Source organism: Cotesia typhae, unplaced genomic scaffold (genome assembly GCF_013202065.1).
Source record: "Cotesia typhae breed Kobodo isofemale line unplaced genomic scaffold, CoteBio_Ctyphae contig_22, whole genome shotgun sequence".
Lineage (NCBI taxonomy): Eukaryota > Metazoa > Arthropoda > Insecta > Hymenoptera > Braconidae > Cotesia > Cotesia typhae.
In genome coordinates this window covers 7791482-7809117 of record NW_027423728.1, presented here as the reverse complement: position 1 = coordinate 7809117, position 17636 = coordinate 7791482, and the positions used below count along the sequence as shown (strand labels likewise).

The 17636-nt window shown below is 29.3% G+C and overlaps 6 protein-coding genes and 1 long non-coding RNA gene across 7 annotated transcripts; 3 read left to right on the top strand and 4 right to left on the bottom strand.

Moving 5' to 3' along the window:
- Positions 1-4: 4 nt before the first annotated feature.
- Positions 5-2352, top strand: LOC141524103 (uncharacterized). The gene is made up of 4 exons (XM_074237758.1): positions 5-33; positions 497-1204; positions 1271-1504; positions 1607-2352. Exons 1-4 carry the CDS (start codon positions 5-7, stop codon positions 1941-1943), a joined length of 1308 nt encoding a protein of 435 aa, XP_074093859.1. The 3' UTR covers positions 1944-2352.
- LOC141524312 (uncharacterized) lies at positions 2283-3374 on the top strand. The gene is made up of 3 exons (XM_074238123.1): positions 2283-2633; positions 2735-2933; positions 3100-3374. Exons 1-3 carry the CDS (start codon positions 2476-2478, stop codon positions 3283-3285), a joined length of 543 nt encoding a protein of 180 aa, XP_074094224.1. The 5' UTR covers positions 2283-2475; the 3' UTR covers positions 3286-3374.
- Positions 3371-4484, bottom strand: Mrps18c (mitochondrial ribosomal protein S18C). Its single transcript, XM_074238130.1, has 3 exons — positions 4310-4484; positions 4088-4188; positions 3371-3764 (listed from the first exon to the last, which is right to left on the bottom strand). The coding sequence occupies exons 1-3, from the start codon at positions 4341-4343 to the stop codon at positions 3462-3464; spliced, it is 438 nt and encodes a 145-aa protein (XP_074094231.1). The 5' UTR covers positions 4344-4484; the 3' UTR covers positions 3371-3461.
- Positions 4485-4791: 307 nt separating this feature from the next.
- On the bottom strand, positions 4792-8536 carry LOC141524275 (sphingomyelin phosphodiesterase 4). Its single transcript, XM_074238048.1, has 8 exons — positions 8428-8536; positions 8157-8189; positions 7719-8018; positions 6313-7485; positions 6029-6247; positions 5874-5960; positions 5570-5746; positions 4792-5503 (listed from the first exon to the last, which is right to left on the bottom strand). The coding sequence occupies exons 1-8, from the start codon at positions 8503-8505 to the stop codon at positions 5228-5230; spliced, it is 2343 nt and encodes a 780-aa protein (XP_074094149.1). The 5' UTR covers positions 8506-8536; the 3' UTR covers positions 4792-5227.
- Positions 8537-9681: 1145 nt separating this feature from the next.
- Positions 9682-10353, bottom strand: LOC141524325 (uncharacterized). Its single transcript, XR_012478690.1, has 3 exons — positions 10179-10353; positions 10037-10112; positions 9682-9937 (listed from the first exon to the last, which is right to left on the bottom strand). It is a non-coding gene; the product is annotated as an uncharacterized LOC141524325 (long non-coding RNA).
- A 366-nt stretch (positions 10354-10719) lies between these two features.
- Positions 10720-13688, top strand: Hsc70-4 (heat shock protein cognate 4). Its single transcript, XM_074238055.1, has 4 exons — positions 10720-10866; positions 10979-11036; positions 11144-11298; positions 11763-13688. The coding sequence occupies exons 2-4, from the start codon at positions 10987-10989 to the stop codon at positions 13511-13513; spliced, it is 1956 nt and encodes a 651-aa protein (XP_074094156.1). The 5' UTR covers positions 10720-10866; positions 10979-10986; the 3' UTR covers positions 13514-13688.
- A 98-nt stretch (positions 13689-13786) lies between these two features.
- On the bottom strand, positions 13787-17592 carry LOC141524277 (E3 ubiquitin-protein ligase RNF10). The gene is made up of 9 exons (XM_074238050.1): positions 17452-17592; positions 16912-17392; positions 16608-16783; positions 16172-16380; positions 15991-16081; positions 15356-15871; positions 15081-15288; positions 14566-14992; positions 13787-14503 (listed from the first exon to the last, which is right to left on the bottom strand). The coding sequence occupies exons 2-9, from the start codon at positions 16985-16987 to the stop codon at positions 14056-14058; spliced, it is 2151 nt and encodes a 716-aa protein (XP_074094151.1). The 5' UTR covers positions 16988-17392; positions 17452-17592; the 3' UTR covers positions 13787-14055.
- Positions 17593-17636: the final 44 nt, after the last annotated feature.

Here is a 17636-nt window from a genome sequence, read left to right as displayed (position 1 = left end):
TACAATGGTTACCATTTATATAATGAAAGATTTGTAATTTTTGTTGATAAAAATAAAAACAGATATTTTCATCAATTTACTTCTACACACTAACAAGAATTAATGCGCGGAGAGCTTTGGCGTAGCGTGTCATTAGCGCGAAATTTTAAATACTGATTTAATTATTTTTTAATAATTAATTTAAAAATTGCCGCGAATTTTTCAATAACATGAAATTAGCTTTTTGATTTTTTTTTTTGACAGAATAATGGAAGCCATTTTAATTTTTTGATTTCAAGTTATCATCATCCAAAAGTAATTTCTTGGCAAGCAATAAATATTTTATAAAGATAAAAAATAATTTAATTTAAAATTTTAGAAAAAATGAATAATATTAAAACAGCGTTTGATAAATTATTAGAAGAAGATAAAGAATATTTTGAGTTCGTCGACAATGAAAGCTTATGTACAACATGTAAATTGGAGATCGACAATCCAAATTTAAATAGTGTTGCAGTAAAAAAGAAAACTCAATTCATTTTAATGAAGATATTTATTCTCATTCATTAGATGACATTGACAGCTGTCAAGAACTCCAAAAAGCTGCACGGTCGTTATCAAGGATCAGTTTGGATCAGAATGATTTGAAGCTTAATGATGACATTAATAATTTAGAACAGCCTAACCATCAAGTTATCAATAATAAAATTAATAATAATGACGCTGTTATTATAGATAATTTTTTATTCAATTATTCTCCTAGTTTTGTTTGCACAGGAGTGGATAAAGCATTGACAATCCTGGAGCAAGACCTGAAAGATTCCAACGTAAAGAAGACAAGAGCTGTAACTTTAGAAAAAAAAATTCCATTAAATGATCCAGCTGTTGTTAATGGTAAAAAATCATTTTTGTGTGATAAAGAAACTCAGACTGATCTAGCAAATGGATCCAGTCAACATGACAATCTGTGGGTTGATAATGAATTTCTATCTGACAAAGAATTGGAAAAAATAGACCTCTTAGTTAATGAGCATGTAAATGGAGATGTCAACAGGAACAATAATAACAATAAAAGAAAATGTGATGCCGTAGTTGAAAATAATGCTAAAAAAATAAAACTTGGAGCAAGAGAATGGAATAAAGATGATTGTGATTCCATATTGTCTGATATTTTGAAACGAGAAAAAAAATGCCTGGATTGTTCTAATGATTTGTTTGAATACAGGTATTTTATTTTATTTTATTATTAATTTAATAAATAAAAAAATTTAATGGATAATTTTTTTTGTAGTGAATATTTAAATGAAACGAGAAAAGCTTTCATTAGAAAAACTCCATCAACTAACATTAACATTCCAACTCCTCCAGTGTTAGTTGGATATGACAACCAATTTGATTTTAAAAATGAGAAGCGATATGGTCAACTACCAATTCAAAAAATAAAAATTGATAATAATAATAATAGTAAATTAAATTGTGTTAATGGAATTCAAAGTTCTGTGAACACTAAATCTAAAATTAATCCGTAAGTATTTTATTTTTAATTTATTATAATTAAAGAAAAATTATCTGCTGAAGTTTTAGATAATTTATTTTATTTAATTTTTAATACTTATTTAATTTTCAGGCAGAAAATAATTACTCCGAATCAAGGACCAGTTCAAAAAAGTCGAGTGCAGTTGACAAAAAACAGTTTCAATAAAATAAATAATCAAGTTAATTCTACTCCAAGAAATACTCTGAGGCAATCTACGATTAAAGAAGCCTTTGCGGTTAATAATGAAAATCATAATAAAGCTTTAAATAATGCTAAGAGCATTAATAATACTAATGCTAATTGCAATAATACTAAAAGCTTAGAAAAGAGTTTTAATGGTAACGCTGGTAAAGATAATATCAGTGACTCATCGTCGATGTATAATTTTAATCCATTTCGTCGAAAAATTAACGCTCAAAAAAAATAATCATAATTGATTATTAATTGTTCATATTTTTTAAGCTCTTTCCTTCAAATATTTGAAGTATTTTAATTAGAATTTATTTTAGTTTTTTTTTTTTTTTTTTTTTTTTTTTTAATTGTTTAATTTTAAATTTAATTATATCCAAACTTTTATTGTTTTAAGAATATTTAGATGAATTAATTAATATTTAATATGAATGTAAATTTTAAATTTAAAAACTAGCCCGCATAATTTTTTATTATCTGTTGGTAACAAAAAAAATCATAATAGAGCACAAGCGTGTTAGTGCACATGTTGGTTTGTTAATCAGCTGTTTGTAATAAATTACATACTTCCAAATTAAATGAAAATTTACATTGTAATTAAAAAAAAATAAAAATAGAATTAGATAAAACAACATTTAAAAATGTAATCAGAAGTTGAAAATAATTAATTAAATTTTAAATGTTGTCTAATTTATCTTCTAAGCCTAGATGTAAGGTTGTGTATTAATCAAAAATATTAAATATTAAAGTCAGTTAATTTAATTAAAAAAATGAATAGTAAAAATGCTGATTTAACGCGAACTCCATTGAGGAATTCTTATTTAGCAAACAAACCTTTTTGTTCGCCAATGAGAAGTGATATTACTCCAGTCAAGAATGTCAAGAATGATTTGAAAAGACTTCTATCACCATCTCCTTCTCCTAATGCGTAAATATATTATTTAAATTTTTATATTTTTAATTCATACTCCTAAATAACTTTAGTATTGTAATATTGCTTTTTTTTTTTTTTTTGTAACTTCTTTGTAGAAAACTTTTAACACCGTCACGAGAAGTTATAAAACGCCGTAAAATTGATGTAAGTGAATCGGAAAATATTTTTAGTCCGAAAAAAAATCTTCAAGATTCAGAGCCAACTTATGGTGATTTTCTGGCACTTAAAAGCAGAATTAAAATTAAAAAACTGGAAATTGAAAGCCTTAAAACGAAATTAGCCTATCGAAAAAAGGTAAAAATATTTTTAAAATTATTTTAACAAAAATTTATATTTAAAAAGTGCATTTTTAATTTTTTAAAATTTCTTACATGTTAATTTTTTTTTCTATAATTTATTTGTTAAAAATTATTCAAAATTGTCAAATATCTCCTGAATTAATTTTAATTTTTTTTTCTAGAATAATCAAGAAGATCTTCACATAGATATTGAAAAATGGAGAGAAGCCTGCCAGCAAGCTCTTATCCAGTACCAAAAAGATTGTTCAGAGAAACTAGATAATGGAAAAACTCTAGAAATGGATGAAATCTTAAAGATGTTAGGCATTCCTGAGCATATTGTGAAATTTCCAAATGAAGATTATTAATTAATACTTAAAGATAAATATTTATTAAAATTATAAATTAAAGATAATTTATTTTTTTTATGTTGAAATAAATAATAGCTTTAAATTTATTTGAATTATTTTTATTTGTATCTAGCTTAGAAAAAAAACACATGGTTTAATGGAGATACGGTCACACTATAAAATGTCTTTTCTCATTAATATTTGTGAGGTCTAAATGGATGATCTGGGTCAAAAAGCATTGGATCATGCAAATAGTTTGGCTCTTTCATGTAAAAGGGCATAAAACCACTGTTTTGAGCTTTAAGAATTTCACGTTCAACTAGCTCTTGTTTGTGCTTGCATAAACCAGTTATGTGGCGTCCGTAAATTCTACCAGTGTAAGCACTTTGGAATTGTGACAACAACCGCACGTTTTTCCAGTCAGGAGTTACGTTTAAACGACACAGAACACATTGCTTCTTCTCCTTTTCAAATGGATTTGCTTCCATTTTAATCGGCTGAAACAAAAATAAATAATAAATAATTTATTTCAAGTAAAAAAAAAAAAAAAAAATATTTTTTCATTTCAATTTAATTAATGAAAAAAAAATTCAAAAAGTCGGCTAACTTTAATTTTTGTTTTATTTTCAACAAGCGCACGTGTTCATAATTATAAAATTTCGACATAAACCAACGATCCGAAAATTCAAGATCATTGAACCTTCTCAGAGTGAACACAAAAAATAATTTTAGAATGTGAACACTCACGCCATGTTGAAAAATGAGTTATTATAAGTATAGTTTATTTTTTGAATAAATTTCACTATGATAATCAACTTACAAGATCTTCGTCTAGGGGTCCATTTGGAAAAATTCCTTCTTTTGGCTTGGTAGTATCAACAATATTATGAACCAATCGGCGAGATAAAGTGAGCGCAAATTCTTGAAAATACAAGTAATTAATTAAATTTCGATAAATAAACCAGATTAATAAAGAACAAATATTGATAATCCAACTGCGATTAACATAATGAGGTTATGAATGAAATTATCTTATACTTACTTGAAACTCCGAATAGATTTTTAGATAAGGCCATTGAATATTGCTAGAGCGGTTTATTAATTATTTTTATATATTTTTTATGTTTAATAAATTCAACTTTATTTGTATTAACAAGGTAAAGTTCTGTTCTGTGACTTTCAAGAACCTTCTATCACCGAATCTGAAAGCAATATGACTCCGGAAAAGACCCCGTGGGCATAATTTCATATATATATATATATATATATATATATATATAGAAAAAATCATTAGAAGATTTTTACTTTATCGATGCATATTTTTATCTATAATCTATTAATTTAAATTACCACAATTATATTATTCGTTTTTTTTCTTTTTCAAAAAAATAAAAAAAAAATTTTTTTTCTCAAAAAAATTTACTTACTTAAAAAAAAAAAATTTCGGACTTAATTTAATATTTGTTGTTTTGGCAAAATATAAGTAAAAATAAATTTTTTTAATTGAAATCAAGAGTTAAAAAATTAATAGTTAAAATTAAATTATTTTTATTATTATTGGAAAAAGTTTTTGATAATATTGACCATGTATAAGCCAACACTAATCATACCAATTACAAATTATTATTATTATATTATATTATAAGCATTGTGGCTCATTAATTATCAAAGTCTGACATTTTTTGTATAAAAAGAAGACTTGTAGAAGATGATACTTAAATTAACAGACATCTGTCAATTTTTTTGACTTTTATAACGACTAAATTTTAATAAAAAAATTTTTATAAAGATAAAAAAATTCAAAATAGTTGATCAAATCAAACTATCGTAAAACAGTTACCTATTATTATAAAAAATTACAATTAGTTTGTTGTAAAAGTTAACGAGCTGGGTCTCCTCAGTCTATCATTATAAAATCTAGAAACCCAAGGCTCACAAGCTGCTCCAATCAATATATAAACTACCCACAAAAACCATGAAAAGCATACAAAAAAGGCACACTGAAGCCCATGAGACAAAATATGAAGGCACCAAAAATCATAAGTACACTGAAATCATGTCTGGCGATGAATCTTAAAGATAGTCTAGGTGGAAGACAATGTTCTTCTCTTGATAAAAATCCTGTTGGTGTGCGTTTTGGTAATTGAATGACTGTTGTTGGTGGTTGAAGAATTTTTCTTGCGATTCGTCCAATAAAATCATTCCTATTGTACATTGAAATTATCTTTGCTTCGTACTGTAAATAATTCAAGTATTAGATGAATTTTTTGTAAGATACATATATAAAAAAAAAAATATATACCTTATTGTTAATAAATTGACAAAAATTGTACAATAAGCGTACAAGAAATGCAGATTCGTTAGACTGTACAGGTTTTAATTCTGGATCTCCCATGTACTCCATACATTTACAATTTTGATGTGCATTTCGAATCAGCACAAACTCACCAGGTCGATTAGAATCCGTACTGGAATTCATCTATTAAATTAAATAGAGTTAAAAATGACAATAGTTGTAATTTATTTATAAATTTCAATATTTAAAAATTAAAAATTTTATATTTTATAATTTAAGGAATATATATTGAATTTATATTAATACTTACGTGTGATTGATGACAGAAAGACGTAAATAAAATACTATCATGATATTCTTTGTCAGCTGCGATGCAAGCTTCGGGTATGTCTCCTAACTAAATTAAAATTAATATTATTAATAATAATAATTAAATTAACAATAACTAAAAGTCTAAATCATTACTTCAAATATGTCTATTAACTGTTGTTGTGCATTAGATAATAATCCTGGTACTCGTTTTCTTTCAATTAAACCAATATCATCATCAGTACATTCATCACCGTTGAAAAATTCCCACAGAGATTTAAAAAACTTCCTTTCTCTCCGTCTTTTTTCTAAAGCTTCAATTATACTGATTGCGGTTAAATAAGCTTGTTTGATTGTACCCAAAAGTTTTGTAATCTAAAACAAAAATTAAATAATTATTCTTTTTATTTTTAAATAAACTGAGAATATATTATTATTACCTGAGCTGATGAAGCAGTAGAGAACATTGAAACATATTGATACGAAGGGCCTTCCAGTTCAACAATTTGTTGCCTAATAATATTATTCCATTGGCTTGAAGATAATTTACCTCGACTTACATTTGAATCATTTATACAACCTTCAGCTTCAGCTAACATAAACGCTAGATGTGGCTGAGAAAATACTTTGGTAACTCTAAAGAGCATCAAGGCATTTTTCGGAGCTACCAGATCAGTGCGCATAAATCTCGGTAATAGTTGCTGAAAAATAGCAGTGTATGCTAATAAATTATTGGCAACAAACGGCATCCAGTAGGACGGATCAGAAATTTTCCCTCTATCTTCTTCGGCAGCGGTGCTATTTTTCGTAATTCTGAACTCTGGAATATACCTCCAAGGTTGGATGAAGCTGAGCCAAGCTTCTAGAATAAGTCTGAAGGAACTATCTAGTGGCCAGTGGAAAATAGCTTGCCTTAAAAATATATAAATTTTTCCTTGTATCGAGGGTACTATTATCCTTTTTAATTCATCCATCGCACTTTTGCTACCAGTTGTACTGTTTGAAAATCCGTGCAATGTTTTTATAAACGCACGAACCAAGCGAATGTGCTCTCCGGAATGAATGCTGTTTCTTCGAGGCAAAGATGAAGACAAAGAAGGACTTAATTGAGAAATCAGCTTGTCTTCCTCTGTATATTCCAACCAGAAATCTAAAAATACTTGAACAACGGTCTCACTCCGCCAAACTTGCGGCAAGCACTGTTGCTGAGGAACTCCTGAAGGTGGAGATGATATTGGAGATAAGATAGAAGTTCTTAGAAGTCGAGAAGTTTGCAGTCTTTTTAAATCTGGTGACTGCATTAATTTTCGGGGTGGAGTCGTTCTTACATACGGCCCGATTATGGGCAATACTGGAGAATCGTCTTGAGGTAGGAAATGGTATAAATATAAGTGAGCAAGCTGAACGTAAACAGTTTCCCAATTCATCCAAACATCCTCATTCTGGTTGAGTTGCAGCCATGGATTTGTTAAGTGGAAAGCAAAGTGGAATATGTAGTACTCAAAAGGATTCAATAATAGAGCAGTAGGACATCTTGTCGTTGGATTGTCTTTCAGCTTGTCTTGATAAAAAGGTGGAATTATTCCTTCTTCGACCAGTAACTTTATTTTTGTCTGAAATAATTATTTATTGCGAAAATAAATTATTTTAACAAATAAATTATGCCAAAAAAAAAAAAAAAAAAAAATATAAAAAAAATTGAGATGTGGAAATTTAAAGAAATAAAAAATATAATTTTTTTTTAATAATTTTTTGGAAAAATCTACTTGTTAAAAAAATTAAAAAATGATTTTAATGCCATAAAAAAATTGTATGTAGTTGAAATAAAAATTAATTAATTACTTACGGGTAGATATGAAATTGGAAAATTGTATTTTAAATAACAATCTGGTAAAAGTTTGTAGCACAAAGAAAAAATAGGTCCTTGAGGACCGAAAAAATTGCAGAGAGTTTCATATTCATAAGGATGTTTTCTTGAACTTATATTGTGCAATCCCCATCCTACATTATTTGTTATGCCAAAAATTGAATCAATAAGAATAGGAAAAACATGCTGCAATTCCGTTGTGCTAGATTCAACTATAAACATTGCCAGTTCTTTACAACGTTCTAATAATGGTAAATTTAAATATGCTCGCATCCGTGCCTGAAAATAAAATTAAAGTTTTTATTATTATTTATTATAATATTCTACAATTAATTTTAATTTTTAAAAAATTATGGTTTAAAATCTAAAACAAAATTTTGAGGTTAGTTTAATAATTTATTAAAAATAAATTCTTACCGTTGCAACATCTGCAGAAGACGCCATAATTATCTAAATATAAATAATTGTTGATATTATTAATTGTAATAATAATATTAAAAGTAAATGGAGTTATATATATTATATAAAAATATTTTTTAATAAACAACGCTCGGTATATTCGCGGGAACGCATTTAAATGTACACAACAACATGAAAAGTAGGCTTTAGGTCTTTATCAAATTGCGTTGAGGGGGAATTAAAGTGTTAAATTAATTTTTTACCTTACTCATGAACTTTTTTATCATACCTGTCCGCATATTCTATTATTTTTGCTCATAGAATTACTTAAAAACATTTTTGAAGATAAGCTGTAATTATTATTCATAATATAGTTTCATATTTTTTTTCTTCTTGATTTTTTTCATAGGCTTGTTTATAATTTTAAAATTTCGTTTCTGTTTTCAGCAAAATAAAATAAAAAACAAATTCAGTGAGATTTTTTTAACATTTTGCAGTCTTGACTATTTTTTAATTTTTTTTTAACAAATAAATTTGTTCAGAATTATTTAAAAAAAATAGCATTTTTAAAAATTTTTTAAAATTTCTTCATGTCAATTATTTTTGCCATAATTTATTTTTTGTAGAAATTATTAAATATCTGCTAAATTAATTTTCATAAAAATTTTGAGTCTTTAAATTGAAATTGGAAAGCGAAAACATCAACCTGAAAATAAAAAAAAAAAAAAATTAAGTTCATAGGTACGTATTTGATAGAATGAAAATTAAATTAGCCGACATTTAAAAATTTTTACAATTTTTTTTTATTGAAAAATTATTTAAAAAAAAAAATAAAAGAAAAAATTTCACATGCAATTTTTCAAAAATATTTTTTTGTTCTAATTTAATTATTAAAAAAAAAAATTAAAAACGTCGGCTAACTTTATTCTTGTTTTGATCGCTATAAAAAATTATGATTAATTTTAAAAAGGTGTGGAGCTACATAAAAGGGAAGAGAGAGAGAGAGAGAGAGAGAGAGAGAGAGAGAGAGAGAGAGAGAGAGAGAGAGAGAGAGAACATACCAGAAACTTGAGTAAACTTGACCGAATACACATATACTGCTAAAAATCATTGATATAGATATTTTGCCACCTGAAAAATTGTACCTATATATATGTGAACTCTTTCCCTACGTATCCTGCGATTAGCTCTACTGTCGCTAAGCCGGCAAAGTTAACAATGGTTTTATTGTGTGTACAACGTTCTTTTACACTCAAGTATGCAATATGAAAATATTTATACATATTTAGAGAATGTATACCAGAAAATCAATATTACAACTTTTTGTCCAACAATTCTTTTGTCAACGTACAAATTTCTTATTGTTGAAACTTCGCTATTTTATATTTACATTATAATTATATTATTTAAAAAAAATATATAGATCAATAGCTTCTTTATTTTAATTAAAAAATTAAGGATTAAAATTTTTTGGATAGTTAAAATTAATCTCAATTTTTTCTGCAAAAAAAAAAAAAATACCTAGAGAAATTTTTTAGTCTTCATTAATTTAAAATTAAAAAAATAATTTTTTAATCATTCCTGAAATATAAATTTTTAGTAAATATATTAGTAAAATATTTTGGAGCATGTGCAATTTTAGATATAAAAATTTCAAGGAGAAAATAACACCTGGAGTAACCTTTCCATTTTTTTTTTTTTTTTTTTTTTTTTTTCATGTCCTTTACTTCGCCTTTTATTTCAAAAGACAAAAAGAGTATTTTTCAATGACTGGATAATTTACTTTGTTCAATTAATACCTACAGATAAAAAGAAGAAATAATATGGAGATTAAATTTTAATTTTTAAATATTTATAATTAATCTATTATTTATAAAAATAATAGTTCATAGATATACCTGTTTATCAACATTTGAATATGCATTAGTAAACTAATCAATAAATGTCTAATGAGTCATGACAAATTGACAAAACCTAAAAGGAATTTATAAAATCAGAACAATGTCAACTAACTTAATCCTTATAGCAAAAACTACTTACTGCATAATTAATTGTAATTATTAAAATAAAAATGAATTTTTATTTTATTAATTAATTTGTTATCTGTATGTTCAAGTGTTTCATTAAATCATTTGAGAATTAATCTGCTCTAGTAAAAAAAGCATTTTATGTATTGGAATAATTTCCAGAAAATCCAGGTCATGTGTTTTTTTTAGGTAATCCTAGATATTTGCTAGATTTTCCTCCATGTTTCTACTAAAATCGTTTCCGCGTCATGACGCATTCCTCCCTTGGCCCCTCTGATAAGAGACAAACCAGCAACTTTTTAAAAACATTTCTTCAACAAATTTAAAAATCAAAAATTTCATTAATTTAAAAAAAAAAACCCTCAATATTATACTGAAATCAATAAAATTTTAATAATTTTAACCTAAAAAATAATTAAATAAAAATGTATTTTGACATTAGTAGACATTTCTATTGGCCAATGAGAGAAGACATTAAGAAGAAACTCACTCCTGATTGGTTAAAAACACTCTCGAAACGGGAAGAACGTTCCAGAAACGTTCCTTATCATCTACTGAGCTGTTATATACGAGTGCTCCATCCCTGCCTAGTCACTCACGTTGTGAATCGTTGGATTGAAAATACTTAAACCTCGTCCAAGTTACATTTTGTAATTTGTCTATCTATTTCATTACATTGCGTTAATAATTAATAACAAAAGGTACAAGTTTTTTTTTTGTATAATTTTTTTGTGTTCAATTGTTTTATAAATAAAACAAATTGACATTTTGTGTGTGATCTTAATTTTTAATTTGTAATTTTTATAATTCCAGGAAACAAAATGACGAAAGCACCCGCAGTTGGTATTGATTTGGGAACTACATACTCCTGGTAAGTTATTCAATCAAATTACTTTATTAAAATAATTCAATTGAATTTTTTACTCGAATTTATTCAATTGCCGAAAAATTATTGATTAAATTTTTTTTTTTCTTCAGTGTCGGAGTTTTTCAACACGGAAAAGTTGAAATCATCGCCAATGACCAAGGAAACCGAACAACACCTAGTTATGTCGCATTTACAGACACTGAGCGACTTATCGGCGATGCCGCTAAAAACCAGGTCGCCATGAATCCCAACAACACCATTTTTGGTAATTCCGCCATCTTGTATTTATTTTATCGTCGAAGTTTCTAGATTATACCTGACTCATTCATATGAATTATTAATTAGCTTTTTTTTTTTCTTTCTTTAAAACAATTTCAAACTTTTTAAAGTTTATTAAATTTTAAATCATTTAAAACTAACAACTTTGCAGTCACTATTTGAGTGCCGTGGCTCGTAAAACATAAATGACTAAAATTTTGCTTTATTAAAAAATGACTATCGTTAAATTGCACTTTACTTTCTTAAATATTGATTTTTTTGAAAATGTCAATATAATGAGAATGATATGAAACTTTGAAAAGGCACAAATTTAAATCTAGACCCTTAATAATATAGATAATTCAATGAGATAATAGATATTTATATCCTTTATGAGTCATTAGCTTCGACATGACTAAAGTATTAAATTATTTTAAGTAAACTAATTTTCTTAATTTTTGCTATGTGCAGATGCTAAAAGACTGATCGGGCGGCGTTTCGATGACGCAACTGTTCAAGCTGACATGAAACACTGGCCATTCGAAGTCGTAAGCGACGCCGGAAAGCCAAAGATTCAAGTCCAGTACAAAGGCGAGTTGAAGACTTTCTTTCCTGAGGAAGTGAGCTCCATGGTACTAGTAAAAATGAAGGAAACAGCTGAAGCATACCTTGGTCAAACCGTCAGCAACGCTGTTATTACTGTACCTGCTTACTTCAATGACTCTCAACGTCAAGCAACTAAGGACGCTGGAACAATTTCGGGCTTGAACGTCCTACGTATCATCAACGAGCCAACCGCAGCCGCTATTGCCTACGGTCTTGACAAAAAAGCCACCGGAGAGCGCAACGTTTTAATCTTCGATTTAGGTGGTGGTACTTTTGATGTCTCCATTCTTACCATCGAAGACGGTATCTTCGAGGTCAAGTCAACTGCTGGAGACACTCATCTTGGAGGAGAGGACTTTGACAACCGCATGGTCAACCACTTCGTCCAAGAATTCAAGCGCAAGTACAAAAAAGACCTCACCAGCAACAAACGAGCTCTCCGTCGTCTCCGTACCGCCTGCGAGCGTGCGAAGAGAACTCTTTCTTCATCAACTCAGGCTAATATTGAAATTGATTCTCTCTTTGAGGGTATTGACTTCTACACCTCAATCACTCGTGCCCGATTTGAGGAGCTGTGTGCTGACTTATTCCGCAGCACTCTTGAGCCCGTAGAGAAATCTCTTCGTGACGCCAAGATCGACAAGTCTGTCATCCACGACATCGTTCTTGTCGGTGGTTCAACCCGTATTCCAAAGATCCAGAAGCTCCTTCAGGACTTCTTCAACGGCAAGGAACTCAACAAGTCCATCAACCCCGATGAAGCTGTCGCTTACGGTGCAGCTGTCCAAGCCGCTATTCTTCACGGTGACAAGTCTGAAGCCGTTCAAGACTTGCTTCTGCTTGATGTTACACCACTGTCTCTTGGTATTGAGACTGCTGGTGGTGTCATGACAGCGTTGATCAAGCGTAACACGACCATTCCAACCAAACAAACCCAGACCTTCACCACCTACGCTGATAACCAACCCGGAGTACTTATTCAAGTCTACGAGGGAGAGCGTGCTATGACCAAGGACAACAATCTTCTTGGAAAATTCGAGCTCTCCGGTATCCCACCTGCGCCACGTGGTGTCCCGCAAATTGAGGTCACCTTCGATATTGACGCGAACGGTATTCTCAACGTATCAGCTGCTGACAAGATGTCTGGTAAGGAGAATAAGATCACCATCACCAACGACAAGGGACGTCTCAGCAAGGAAGAAATTGAGCGAATGGTCAATGAAGCCGAGAAGTACAAGAACGAAGATGAGAAACAGAAAGAGACTATCTCGTCTAAGAACGGTCTTGAGTCTTACTGCTTCAACATGAAGAGCACTGTTGAAGATGAGAAGCTCAAGGATAAAATCAGCGCAGCTGACAAACAAACTGTTCTTGATAAATGCAATGAAATTATCAAGTGGCTCGACGCTAACCAGTTGGCTGAGAAAGAAGAGTACGAGCACAAACAAAAAGAACTTGAAAATATTTGCAATCCAATTGTGACGAAGTTGTACCAAGGAGCTGGTGGTATGCCTGGCGGTATGCCCGGTGGTATGCCCGGAGGTATGCCTGGTGCTGGAGCCGCTCCCGGAGGCCCTGGCGCAGGATCTGGACCAACCATCGAAGAAGTCGACTAATTGCATTGAAAACTGGTTTTTGCTATTTAAAAAATGACTTGAACAGTAAAGTTTAAATTAATGTTTTTTGTATTCATTTGGTCACTCCACTGCCTATTCAGGTGTTGATATATTTCCAGTTATTACAATCTTAAAAAGAATTCAAGTTGAAATAAACAAACGTCACAGAGTTAAATATGTATTTTTATTTTTAAATATCCTTTTTTACCTGATCCTTTTTGTAATTTATTAATTTTAATATTGATTAATTAATTGATGAAATAGCTTTATAGCTTAGTATCTTTTCATGGTACTTTATTAATTCAATAATCATTTGTTTACATATTTCTTTGAAACATAATTACCAATATTCACCTTGTACATTTTTAATGTAATTTATTAAAACTTAAGCAATATACTTTAAAATATTTTTTTTTGTTTTTTTAAATATATCTAAATTTATTATCAAGAATTGCCAATGGTATCTAAAAATAAAGAAAAAAAAAATCAAAGGAGCATTAGTGTATCGAATAGTCAATAAATTGTAAATTAAAATAATTAAATTAGGAGTCTCGATTCATTCCAGAAGCAAAGAGTACTGTTTGTTTTCCTCGCTTTTTCTTTTTAGTTTTTCGCGACCCAAACTCATCATTTCCACTAGCAGTGTCAAGTAGCTCCGATTGTTTCAGTGCCTGTGCGAGGACATCACCCAAGCTCTGATTCTGGATTGTCATGTCAGTATAATCGTCCTCATTAGAAACAACAACTTTGCGTTGATAAATTTCAGATTCTGAATTTTTTGATGATCTTTGCACGTTAACAGAAGACCAATTATTGGATGCCAAAGCTTCACTTCGTAACATCTGTGCGAAAGAAGGGCCAGCTTCACACTGTGCTTCCTCCATGGAAAACTGTTGCGCTGCAATTATATCGTCCTCAGATAAACTGTGAGTTGGACTGCTAGCGATACTTAACGCTTCTATGGACTCCAGCGGTGATGAAATATTTAAACTGAAAAATTAACAACATTAAAAAAATATAATATTAAAAAAAAAAAAAAGTTAGGTTTATACCTTGAAGACGGTGATTCTGGATGCCACTCTGGAAAATGTTTATGTGAACCGATCTGAACGTTCGGAGTTGGATATCTTCCCATTCGTTTATTTTCTTCTACATTTATTTTCTTTTCACGCCTTTTCTCTTCACGTTCACGGCGATGCCGGCGGGTTTTTCTGCCTTCAATTTGATCGTAAAAGATACCAAGCACTTCAGATGATATTAGTGGTGTTTTCATTTCTATTTCAACGATATCGAATGAGCATGTTAGTGGCAAATGACATAGATAACGCATTCGTTTACGTAAATCTTCAGTGAAACTTCCAGATTCTCTTTCAAGAAGCTTGCCTTCAATCAAATGTGGGCTGTTTTCTAGATTGCCATATTGCATCTCTAGCATTCGAACATTCATTGCATGAAGATATACATACTGACCATCTTCCGCTGTAAGCATGTCATTTATAATTAAAAAAAAAATTTTTTCAATTATTTTATATTTAAAAAAAAAAAAAAAAAAAAAAAAAAAACATACCTTGATAAAAGTAAAAATATTTTGATAAATTTTGGTTATTCTGAGAATGATTAGAAACTTGATCTCCATCTTTATCATTCTCCAAAATGAAATTACTGTCAATAGAATTTTCTACGTCTTGATTTTCATTTATCTTCTTCAAATTATTAATTTCTTGTTTTTGAATTTCAATTTTTTCCACTTCTATCAAACTTTTCTTTTTATCATCCTGTAAAATCAAAATAATTATTATTTCTTCAACGCATTTTTATGTAAACCAAAATATGACAATTTACCTGTTTCAAAACAATTTCTTCTCTCAAGGCAAGTTCATTAAGCGCTTGTTCAATGAAACAGCATTCAGAACTTTGTGGATCGTCCATTAATTCAATTTCAAGCTGCAATTTCTCGAGTTGTATCATTTCCAAGATGTCCTTTGAATCAGCTAACAACAATTTTGAGTAAATTTGATTTGATGGATGTTCAGAGGCAGAAAAAAATGTAACTGGGTCCAAAGTTTCATTTTCACCAACTGGTATTGCCAATAAAGAACCACGTTTACGACGCATTAAACGAAGTTTTACAGTATCACCGATGTTTACTAGATTATGAGTTACTTGAACAACACTTTTAAGATCTGACTTGTGTATAGATTCATCACAAATTGGGCATTTGCGCCATGATTTGTCTGAGAGTGAGAGATAGTGGAGAATACATGGCCAACAGTAAACGTGTCCACATCGTGTCATTTTTCCTGCAGATGGATAATGCAAGCAAATGGGACAGGAGAGATTTTCTGATGTTTGTACTTTCTACAAGGACAGAAAAATTTTTAATTAAAAAAAAAAAAAAAAAAAAAATATTCAATGATTTTTAATACTTGATAAAAAAATTATCATCAAGAAAATAAATATATAGATATATTTCTTACAATCTGCTCTATCAGGTCCCAATCCACCAAAGTATCTGGGTCAATCAGATGAATCGAATAATTCCCACTGCAGTTCACCACAAATTGACAGCTATAAATAAAAGTTATTATATAAACGATTGTGTAATAATTAAAAGATAAATTTTTAATTAAAAATTTATTTGTGAATTATTAAACTTACTTTGCTTGGAGAAATAATTCTTTATTGTATTTATGTCGCTGAACAGGTGGTAACCAACGATTGCTGTTATTATAATTCTTCGACGACCTTCCATAGTTGCAGCGATTTTCACGTGGTTCATAGTGAAAGTTTAACAGATGATTCAAATTCTGTTTTTTACTTCCTGGGATCATAACCGAGCCCATCTCGGCTATTTCGTCATTACCTACCTATTTGATGATATATTATCAATAAATTTAGATAAGAATTTTAATAAATGTGTATTATTAATAAAAATTAATTTAGCAGATACTTATTTAATAATTTTTTTAACAAATTATGGCAAAAAAAAAATTGACATGGAGAAATTTAAAAATGCAATTTTTAAAAAATAATTTTGTAAAAAAAAAAATCAAAGATTGCTAATTATATTGTAATTTATTAATGTTATAAAAACCTTGGTATTCTCCTTTGCACTGCCATAATATTGTCCTTTAGGTTTTGGTCTCTTATCAAAAGCTCTTGCCTTTTGCACACTTGACTTTCTAGGTTGTTCATTTTTCGAATAATTATTTGCTCCAGTTGATTCTCGTTTCTTAGAGGTCTTTGGAAAGACTTTACCATTGGCGACATCTACAAAGTAATAAATAAATAGTTTAAGTCATTACACAATCGTTATCACTGTAATTACGATTAATAAGGTGATTTGTTTGTAATGATAATAATAATAAATTAGCACAAAATTATTTAGCAATACATACCTGGACTTTTTTTAGAATCAGTAGCAGCGCCCTTGTTGCCAGAGGGCGGCGTGTTGTATCTTGACTTTTTGTCCATGATAAAATATGGCCTTCAGGCCAATTAAATACGTAGTAGAATTACAGATAGAGATAAGCTCTTCTCCAAAGGGAGAAACGGTAATTTGCTGCAAACCCTTCATTGTTTCAATAAGCCATGTTCGATTGTCGAGTTACGAATTATCACGACCTTCGTCGATTATTTTCAATAACAGCAAATATGCTGACTTACAAAATAAACTTTTAAATAATTAGAAAACACAACGGATTATATCCGCTCTTTATGATAGTCTTTTTTCACCTCCTTTTGATTTGTATTTATCACGTTTTGTCGCCAATGACGACGATCTCACGTCGAAAATATTATCCCGTCGCTGTGACGGCGACGGATTTACTGATCTAATCTGACAACCTAAGTCAGTCAGCTGTTTAAAATTTCCTTTTACTAAAAATAAAAATTTAATTAATTAATTTAACATAAAAATTATCAACAAAATACATTACCTAAAATGTGAACTTGGCAGAAAAATATTATATTTAATATTTATAAAAATATAATTTAACACTTTAAAAATACAAGTTAATTTGACTCTGGTATTGGTTTCAATAAAACAAACATGGCCAACCTAAATTGTCATTTATTTGTGCCATAAATTAAATTTCTTACTATATAATTATCTTCTCAAATT

Bases quoted from the DNA above. Each gene is read 5' to 3' on its own strand.
- LOC141524312 (XM_074238123.1), top strand. From the start codon at position 2,476: ATGAATAGTAAAAATGCTGATTTAACGCGAACTCCATTGAGGAATTCT. The intron at 2,634-2,734 runs GTAAATATATTA...ACTTCTTTGTAG, and splicing joins CCATCTCCTTCTCCTAATGC to AAAACTTTTAACACCGTCAC. The intron at 2,934-3,099 runs GTAAAAATATTT...TTTTTTTTCTAG, and splicing joins AATTAGCCTATCGAAAAAAG to AATAATCAAGAAGATCTTCA.
- Hsc70-4 (XM_074238055.1), top strand. From the start codon at position 10,987: ATGACGAAAGCACCCGCAGTTGGTATTGATTTGGGAACTACATACTCC. The intron at 11,037-11,143 runs GTAAGTTATTCA...TTTTTTCTTCAG, and splicing joins TTGGGAACTACATACTCCTG to TGTCGGAGTTTTTCAACACG. The intron at 11,299-11,762 runs GTAATTCCGCCA...TGCTATGTGCAG, and splicing joins TCCCAACAACACCATTTTTG to ATGCTAAAAGACTGATCGGG.
- LOC141524275 (XM_074238048.1), bottom strand. From the start codon at position 8,505: ATGAATAATAATTACAGCTTATCTTCAAAAATGTTTTTAAGTAATTCT. The intron at 7,486-7,718 runs GTAAGTAATTAA...TAATTATTTCAG, and splicing joins TTCCAATTTCATATCTACCC to ACAAAAATAAAGTTACTGGT. The intron at 5,961-6,028 runs GTAATGATTTAG...ATTTTAATTTAG, and splicing joins AGTTAATAGACATATTTGAA to TTAGGAGACATACCCGAAGC.
- LOC141524103 (XM_074237758.1), top strand. From the start codon at position 5: ATGGTTACCATTTATATAATGAAAGATTT. The intron at 1,205-1,270 runs GTATTTTATTTT...TTTTTTTTGTAG, and splicing joins AATGATTTGTTTGAATACAG to TGAATATTTAAATGAAACGA. The intron at 1,505-1,606 runs GTAAGTATTTTA...TTTAATTTTCAG, and splicing joins ACTAAATCTAAAATTAATCC to GCAGAAAATAATTACTCCGA.
- Mrps18c (XM_074238130.1), bottom strand. From the start codon at position 4,343: ATGGCCTTATCTAAAAATCTATTCGGAGTTTCAA. The intron at 4,189-4,309 runs GTAAGTATAAGA...TGTATTTTCAAG, and splicing joins AAATCTATTCGGAGTTTCAA to AATTTGCGCTCACTTTATCT. The intron at 3,765-4,087 runs GTAAGTTGATTA...TTTTTGTTTCAG, and splicing joins GACCCCTAGACGAAGATCTT to CCGATTAAAATGGAAGCAAA.
- LOC141524277 (XM_074238050.1), bottom strand. From the start codon at position 16,987: ATGGACAAAAAGTCAAGATACAACACGCCGCCCTCTGGCAACAAGGGC. The intron at 15,872-15,990 runs GTAAGAAATATA...CTGTCCTTGTAG, and splicing joins GGGACCTGATAGAGCAGATT to AAAGTACAAACATCAGAAAA. The intron at 14,993-15,080 runs GTATGTTTTTTT...ACATGCTTACAG, and splicing joins ATATTTTTACTTTTATCAAG to CGGAAGATGGTCAGTATGTA.